This window comes from Crocodylus siamensis, chromosome 5 (assembly GCF_052110815.1).
Source record: "Crocodylus siamensis isolate JL-2025a chromosome 5, ASM5211081v1, whole genome shotgun sequence".
NCBI classification, from domain to species: domain Eukaryota; kingdom Metazoa; phylum Chordata; order Crocodylia; family Crocodylidae; genus Crocodylus; species Crocodylus siamensis.
Genome location: NC_143399.1, coordinates 196,431,032 through 196,440,466, shown reverse-complemented (window position 1 = coordinate 196,440,466; position 9,435 = coordinate 196,431,032). Strand labels below are relative to the sequence as shown.

The 9,435-nt window shown below is 43.9% G+C and overlaps 1 protein-coding gene across 1 annotated transcript in view; it reads right to left on the bottom strand.

The window, feature by feature from the left end:
- Positions 1 to 1,997: 1,997 nt before the first annotated feature.
- Positions 1,998 to 9,435, bottom strand: part of EXOG (exo/endonuclease G) — a 28,472-nt gene continuing 21,034 nt past the window's right edge. The window contains exon 6 of the mRNA XM_090047770.1: positions 1,998 to 5,689. Coding sequence (XP_089903896.1) covers positions 5,228 to 5,689 — 462 coding nt within the window. The 3' untranslated portion in view covers positions 1,998 to 5,227. The remainder of the gene's footprint in view (positions 5,690 to 9,435) is intronic.

The window sequence follows — 9,435 nt, the reverse complement described above, 5'->3', positions numbered from 1 at the left end:
AGTCGTCGTCTTCCCTCATATACTTCATTTCCCCCTCTACACATCATTAATGTGACGGAGCCACACAACTGCTTTATGGATGAAACTTCCCAGGTCCTCATTGTGGGTCCACGGCTGTGCTGCACACGTGAGGAGATGGTCAGGGGTCTTTGGTGCATTTCCACACTCACATATTGCACTGTCCTTTACGCCATCTTACAGAGTGTGGCATTAAAGCGTCCAGCTCCAGAGCAAATCCTGTTTAGTTTAATCCATAAGTTGCAGGGGAGCTCGTACCCGGGTGGACAGGGTGTTGGGCTGCTTACGAAGCACTTAACACCCTAACCACCCGGGTACTATTTCAACCTACTTAATTCAGCAGTGTTTCCAGAGCACACCTAATGGCTTGGGCGTTGCACAAAAGGCTTGTCAGGGCTGGCCTGGCGTCTACTTCCTATTGCTGCAATAGCTCAGTGGCCAGGGCATTCACCTCTGAGAGGCTGACCAGTTTTTACCTCTCCCATTTTCTGATTCAAAGCCACAACTTGAACCCACATATTCTAGCCCCTTAGGTGACATCTAACCACCAGTAAGTTTGTTTAGTCCGTTCATGGAGCAGCTTGAACCCCAGTACTTGAGATGCCCAGTCCTCCGAATGCCCAGCAGCCTGGCAGTGCTGCTCTCCACCTGAGATAGGAGTTGGGTTTTGAGTACCTACTCTTAAATCACACAGAGCAGGGATCCAAAAAAACCACCCTCCCTGTGACCACCCTAATCACCTGCACATGCCGATGAGAGGAAACAGAGGGTTAGGGCAGCAGGGGAGAAAATCTTTGTCGTTTTTCTGTAAGAAAGGACTGGCCTAGATGGCTACCTCCAGGAGAGGGTGCCTACTCCCCTCAGCATTTGCTACTGGCTAGCTTTGCTCCCTGCTCAGCCTGCTAGCTATGCATTTCCTTCTTAGGCACCACTCTCCATGTGTCAGGTGCTCAACGAGACAGGGCACCTGAAAGCTAGGTGTGGCAAGTAACCTTCTGAGGATTCAGCTCCTCACATCTTCTTGTTCTTTGTTTGCCTTGCCTGTTAAAGATAATGAGCTCTGCAAGGTAGGACCTGCCTGACAGTGAGTTCGTGCCTGTACAGGACTTAGCAAAATAGGCCTCCAGGTGGTTCTGTAACAACTGGGATATCCTAATACCAAACCCAACTAATGGCTATACAAACAAATCAAAACCCAGTTTCCACATATTTGCAAGTCTACAGTATTCACCAGTACAATTTAACGGTATTATAAAATACCTGCATTGTTTATGGCGTGTTACATACTCAGCTGGAATTACACCCATAAAGAAGCTGGACTTGAAGTCGGCTTAGCACAAGATATAAAAAAACCCAACCTCACTGGTAAATCTCACTGGTAAATGCAGGTATGTTGTTTCATCCCTGCCATCTCAATGCCCCATCCACAAAAAAAGCTAGGATAGTCACTGGCTTGCATTTTGCACTACTGTCTAATACAGTAAATGTAACACTAATTCATAAAAACACGTATAGCAACATTATAAGCAGGAAAGGCAGTTTTAGGACTATGTCGCTTGTAGTCCCAAACATTCAGGCTCCTGAAGTTCATGTGGTCCTGGCTACACAGCAGCCAAGTCTATGCTGTGGGTTTTGACTGCCCTCAAATGGCCAAATAGCAGAACTGCATTTACATTATACACAGAAGATGGTGAGTTGCAGCGTGCAAGCACACACACACTCACCCCGCTAAGTAGAAATGCATCTACTTAAAAGGACTGAAACCCTGTATATTTAACAGGTGGGATCATAGTGGTGGTAGAGGCTGCTGTATTGCTGGATCCAGATTCACGTCAGTTATTATTAGAAGGTGCACTGCTTAAACCAGTAGAAAATAGCATGTATTCCTCGGTATTTGAGCCACTGCTTACCAGCTCCTATGTTCTGAGTCCAATCTCGTACGAATGCTGGAGAACAGCAGAAAAAGAGAGGTGTAGAGATGTCACAACGTCACAATTCTTTTACTCAGCTTTAGAGTTCAACATACACCGACACACACAGCACACAGGTCCTAGCATTTGCCAGCAGTGGCTCTTACCACACTTAGGGCTTGTCTGCGTTCCTGGAATAAGCAAGGAGCAGATACACAACGTACAACTCCCCACTGCTATAGATCAGGTGTAAATTTACCCAAAGAAATAACAAGCATACATCCATGTGTCATGTGGTCATGTCTACAAAACAAAAGGACAGATGAGGGATGAAAACTAATGAAAACTATACAGAAAATAATATAGCTGAGGCACTGGCGCTTAATGTATGGCATGTTGAAGCAACACGGAGGTGGCACAGAGCATATCCAGACGTAATTTGTTTGTGGGGGGGAATAGATGCCATTTTTAGTGCTGTATTTTTCTGTTTCTCTTAAAAAGCCTCATTACAGCAAGAGAGGATAAATTAGTTTTGTTATAAAACAGTCTCCAAAATTATTACCTCAAACTGTGAAATCAGCACAGTAAGTGCATCTGATTATAATTGTGCCTGGATGTGTTTTTCCTGGGACAGACAATGATTTTTTTTAACCATTTGCTAAGGGCTTGATGGTTGCACCTGCTACAATCTTGGAAGGGGAGACAAAGCAGAATGACCACACTCAAATAAGATAAAAAAATAAATCACAGGCATATACACCACATGGCAAAGCAGTTGGGGTGAAAAAGAATGCTAACCGGGACCTATAGGAATTCAGGAGTGCGTATCAGCCTAGAATAGATGCTGAACTAAGGAGCATCTGCTTGAAGATGCCTTTCTCCAAAGGAAAGGGTCATGGCTTTATGCTATTGCTTGCTGGTAAAATGTTACACTGGCAAGAGTTTTAACTTAGAGCAGTGTTTCTCAACTGGTGGGTTGCACCCCAAATGTGGGTTGCAATATTTAAAAGGGTCAAGAGCAAGTCCCAGAAAACCATGCAAAAGCGCAGGTTTCCCCGTCCAGACTGGCAGTGTTCCAGCCTGCAAGGGATGTCCTGCCTGTGAGGCTAAGGTAGAATATAGTTTTAAGAGATTGGCAAGAAGGGAGGGGGGTTTAGTTTATAGGCCTCCTTGTGAAGAGTTATGCCATACTCTGCTCTACTTATACTGTCTCCCAACACTTGATGCACTTGCCTGGGAGAGGTGGATAATAACCAACTCGAATCTGGATCCAGCAAAATAGCAGCTGTGCCTTCCACCACAATGATCACCACCTGCTAGATATACAGGGTGTGTCCCTTTGCAACTAGGCAAACACGAAGTGAGACTATCTATCAAGATGGGGGGAGCCAGCTGCTTCCATCAACTCCCCACTGGGCGATTGTGAAGTCCTTGGCTACCTGCTGGTGGCAAGACCTGTCCTGCCCTGAGAAGCCACCACACAGGTGCGAGTCCATCTCTAGTCCTAGCTCCTCGCCCATGACACTGCAGCACACGTCCCAAGAGCCAGCCCCTCTGCTGCCTGTTAGCAGGAGCTGCGCGATGTGGCTTGCTGTGTTCTAGCGTACTGTGCTTTTTTTCCAAACTGGAGATCAACATACGACACCGTAATCCACTGGCATCTTTATCGGGATTTTGCCCTTTGCTTTTATGACGTGGGCAGTAAGGTTTACAGTGACCCTCGCTATCTAATTCCTTGCTTTTAAGACTTGGCTCCTGTAAATAATGAGGTAGGCAGGTAAATATAAGGTTGTCACGGCAACCTTAACTGCTTTTAAATAAAGCAGTCTGCTTACGAAGAGTTTGACACTGGCTGGTAAAATGCACTATCTACATGAAAGGTACTGTAAGCCAGGTGTTATTATAGCACAAGACTCTGATCCTGGTTGGGGTAATATTCCCGAATCAGCTTCTCCCTGCTTTTGGCAATTGCCTAATGCAATATGACCCGACGTGAGCATAAGACCCATCTTTGATTAGTCCGTCAGTCTTCTCATCCGTAAACTGGAGGGAGTATTGCTACGAATTTGTAACCCAAGGACTGTATCACTCCAAGTTTAAAAACATGGTCAGTTCTGCTGTTTGCTTTCTTTGCCTTCTTAGTCCAGTGACAAGAAGTTTAATGAACAAAGGCTTTATACATGAAAGTTAGGATTTGCAGAACAAAAATACTGTAACATAAAAAGTAAAGATTCTGTTACTTTTTTAAAATTATTGTCAACAAATTGTTGTTTGATTTTAAGTTTCTCTGTAGATAACAGCTCAGATGTTGCAGTACTGAACAAGTGCATTACAGTCAGTAAGCATCTATAAACTAAATCAAAATGCATCATTCATGGCCCAAGCTGAAATACAGCAAAACCCAACCATAATGATGGCACCTAAATCACATTTTCTTAATTTTTTTTCATTTTTTGTTAACTCGTGTTGCTAACATCACTGCCACAATTAACTGCCTCTGACTTTTTTTTTAATCATCTCACAATGCGTGAGAAGAGCACAACTAATACCAGTAACACTGGACGGCTAGTGCAAGTTAAGATTCCCTAAAACCAATGTGTTGTAAGAAAAAGCCCTTTCCAAAAGGAAAAAGGAACTATTGTTCTTTGTCAGGAATGCGTAATTCAGTGAAACTCATTTAAAAGTATATGAGCATGTGGAGAAGAGAGAGATTTTAAAATCCCAAATACAACCGCAGGAGGAAAACAAATGAACAGAGGTTAGGTTAGGTATCAGTTACTGGACGCTTTTAAAAAAAGAAAAAAGAAAACATGCCAATAAAATCCCACGCTGTTCTGTATTTCTTTCATCAACCAGCCCCCGTAATAATACCATTGCTTCCACAGCATCATTTTCAAAGACATCTACAGGGTGAGTTACATTTAGACATGTTCCAGTTATACTCCCAAGGTGTCCATTGTCTATTTTTATAACCTTCCTAGAAGAGATTCCGTTCAAAACCCAAGTCTGACGTCGACTTTAGAAAATAGTACACCACCGCCTTTTCTAGAGGTCTCTTAGCATGCTGCGAAGGGGTCATTTTCACTTCCCATAGCAAAAGTACTTTATCAAGTTGTACCTGCATCGTATTAGAGGAGAATGAATGAACATTATCCCCCAAATCCATCAACTTTCATTCTCTTGCAATTGTTTTGACAATTTCTTTGAACAGCCACGGCCCAAAATGCAAAGGGAGTGTGCACGCACAGATATACAGCCCCGGGAGAACATATTCTCAAACAGTTTTCTGAGACAAACATTCAGCCAGCCTTCCTTTCTCTAGCTTCCCGTGGCTCTTGCTGAGTGAGTTCCTCTTCCTTCTTCTTGTAGGCTCTCATTAGATATTCGTCAGGCTCAATTCCCGATTCCCTTAACTCTGACATGGCCTTTTCCAGCCTGTGCAGTGTTCTGGCGCTCTGCACTTTCCGGCCAGTAAGGTACAATGTGAACTCCTTAAACCCTATTAGCTTACAGGTGTCCACATCACAGAGATTTTTTACATCCTTAGTTTTGTCTACCTGTGGAAAGAAAACCAGTCCTGACATTTTCTCCAGGTCTTCGATGTTGACTTGGAATTCAGGCAGCTGGTGACTGAAGCCTACGGGGTTGTTGGGCACCACAAAGGCTCCCAGCACAAGGGGCTCCGCTGAGGTTCTGCTTCGCCGGGCAAGGATCACCTTGTAGAGGTGTGATGGCACAGCCACGTCATCTTTTCCAATTACCTGCCAACAGAGAAGTTACATTACAGGCATGATCTCATCAGGCAGCACAAAATCTGAAACTAACCCAAATGCTCCTGGAAGAACACTATCATGTGCGTATTATGGCTGTGCGAAATGTCACAGGCTGTTTCGTTTCGACACTGTTTCAACTCATTTTGAGCTCAAAACAGGGAACCCAAAAAAACCCAAAGGGCTTTGAAACAGCCTCGAAACAAAATGAAGGCAACTGAAGTGTTTCGAAAGTTTTGAGTTTCAGAGCAGCCCAGCTGAGTTCCCCTCCCTAGCGCTGCAATTGGGCTGGGGAAGGGAACTCAGCCCAGCTGAGTGATGGGGCTCGGTTTCCTTCCTCAGCTCAATCAGGCTGGGAAAGGAAACTGAGCCCGATCGCACAGCCCCCGATCTGCCTGGCAGATGAGAGAAGCCAGGTCCCGCTGCCTGGGACCGGTGGCGTGCTGGCGCAGGTCCCAGGTGGCACTGGACTTCCCTCCCTCATCTGGCAGGCAGATCGGGGGCCCACAACCCCAGGGGTACTAGCACAGCCCTCGCAGCCCTCCTGGGGTTGTGGGTTCCCGATCTGCCTGCCAGATGAGAGAAGCTGTATCAAGCTTCCCCATTATAGCCTGTGGGTGAAATGTCAACAAAGTGTTGAAACACCATCACTGTTTCGACAAAACGAAACGGAACAGCGGTTTCAAATCAAAATGAAATTCAAAACAAAACGCTGCTCCATCAAAGGACAAGTCGAAATGAAGCAGTGCTGTTTCACACAGCTCTAGTGTATATAATAAATGTCAGCAGTGAGATCATAAAAGCCGTACTGAGCTAGACCAGGCTACCCTTGTATCAACTGCAGAACTTCCTGCTACACAACCAAGCACAAACTGAAGAACCAATACCCTAAGACAGCTCTTCATCCCCGGTAATGACCAGAGAGGTAGTAACACAGCACAGACCACACTGGACAAAGATGCCTGGATGACACTGTATGAGGCCCTCAAACTGTGCCACGGGTTTTTCCATTAAAAAGATAACTGCAAGAAGGTGTCTGACTTGTTGTGTGCCTGCAAGGACAGCAAATATCTAAAGCAGCAGAGGATCTCTGTTCTCCTGTTTGCAGATTATTTCCTTTAATTACTGGCCAGGAAGAGCGTCTACTTTCAAAAGCGATGTGGGAAACACCACAGATCTATTCTGCAGCACTGGCAGGTACACCAGGGCAGCAATCCAGTTCAATCAACTGAACACCCGGCAGCAAAGCAAAAGGAGAAAGGATCATAACAAGCTTTACATTTCTGCTTCCCAGAGCTGCCCTCGGGACCATATGATGCAGGGCCTCAGCACCTTACAATATTCAACGTATCAATCCTCACAAGGTTCCTGTGGGTATGGAAGTGTTGTAACTGCCCTTTAAAGATGGAGAACTGAGGCAAAGAGAAATTAATCAATGGGAGTTAAGCATCAACATACATATCCTTTGAGGATATCTGAAGTCTAGTTAACTTGCCCCAATCACACGGAAAGCTGTGAACAGATCCTGAATCTCCCCAAGTCCAACGCTACAGCCTCAACCAGCAGACCAACGCTCCCGCCATGCAGACTAAATTGATACAGGCCAGTAGTGCAGGCTGTCAGATGGCACACCCTTGAATACTTGGATGGATGGCTGTTTTCAACAGCAGTGACTACTATAAGCTACATCTTACTTCCCTGCTAATGAGCATCCAAATCAGTTTTCCAAATGTAATCCCCCATTTTTATCGATTCTGGTATGCTGTCAGTCCACTGCAATGTGTTTATGATGAAGGCACACACTGTATTTAGAAGCTGTTAACTCAATCAGCTCTTTTATGAGGGGCCTTACATACAAAGGATGTATATTTTTCATAGTGAAGTGTTCTGAAAGGGAGACTATAACTACACAGTGAGGAATTTCAATTATTATAAAGCGTCCTTGTTCAGTGTAGCAATTCATTACAACGACTTCTGAACAAGTGTATGATGGGGTCCCTGCTGTGTCATTCAGATCATGCTCTTGGAATTAAATTTAAGTGCTTGGAGCGGATGGTCGGGACTTTAAATTCATGCGAATCATGTAACGTGCTCATACACATATATCCCCAAATTGCTGCTCTTAGCATGGCAAGTGCCTGCCTGGCAGGATATTTCATTTGAAGATGAACTCAATGATTCCATGTCCATGAATATAATTATTCAAGTAAATGATGTTAATATGCATATTTTACCAGGACTGCCCAATTCTATGAGATTTACCATCTTTATCTGCCATATGGATAGTACATGTCAGTCAGCAAAAGACAGTTAGGCCTGCAGCTAGAAGACCAGTTGTCTTTAATACTTTTTTATAGGTATCTTTTTAAAAGATATTCTTCTTCTTTTTTTCTTTTTTTTTTTTTTAAATACACCTCTAACCTAAAGCTTAAAAATGGGAATGGAGAGAGACAGATTTTCTGACATGAACTATGCAGATGTCTGATTTAATGCACAGAATATAGCTGTGAAACACATATGCTAAAGACATTGGAAATATAGTTTCATTGCTCAATGGCTTTGTTAAACAGCTGCTTTTTTCAAAATCATGTTTTAAAATTCATCTACTTCACTGCTCCAACTGATCCAATTAAGTAGATGCATTTTAAAAACTAATGTGATAGCTACAAGTCCAGTATAACACTCCAAAGGTTTGGCTCTTCATACATACAGTATAATTCAATTACCATATAATCATCATTTCATATATTTAGATAATACTTAATACTGCTGCATAAGATGATGGTGCATTAAAACCAAGCCTTGCCAATGGTTACTGAAGTATTCAAACTTCAGTGTTGTCCGATACAGTATTAACCACATTTAGTGGAATCTGAGATGGCAGAATTCAAGATGACCCCTGCAATAACTAGATTGTGCCCATGGAAAATGTATAAATTTGTTAGAAGTTTCCATGTGCAGAATCTAATTAGTGGAGGATTGTCTTAATCCATCTCCCCCATTGGTGCAACAGGGAAAACAGTGGTAGGAAGGCAAGAGGTAGCGGTGGGAGGCAGTGGTGAAGTTAAGTGGCCTGCCCTGGGCCAGACCTGCGACAGAGTAAGCAGCAGGAGGGGAGGGGGAGCTGGCAGAGGCAGGGAGCAGAGGCAGTGTCAGGACAAGAGGGGGCAGGTAGTGAGGAGCGATTTCTGAACGGGGTGGGGTCCCTTGGTATACACCTGCTGCCATTGATTAATAATTTTAAAGCCCAATTAGTCAGAATGAAAACAAGCTGCCCTTAAATGAAAGGCTTTCCATTTTGGCGCATTACTGCTATAACAACTTCCCTGCTGCTGTCTGTGAGAGATGCTTTGTTTTATTTTTCTTTCGTTCTCACTATCAACAGCATCATAAAAAGCTTACCTCTCCGTGTCCATACTGATTTCCTAATGGTGCCAGGCTGTCTCGAAATGAAAACACATTGCAATCTATGCTTCTTACCAGCAAACAAACAAACCAACCCAATGCTGCTTATACCCCAGCCCTTTCCTAAAGAAAGCACTGGCAGGACACTTAGGAGTCAAGAAGACAGTACCAAATAAGCAATGCACAACATAAGCACCTTATGCTGAAGCCTCCCATTCTCTTTTCATGAGGATGGATATCTTGATATTAGACAAGTCAGAGCTTTTAAACTTCAGAGCACTTGGCATATGGCACGTTCAGTGTGTGTTAAGCCTGGTTTATCTCTCTCAGGG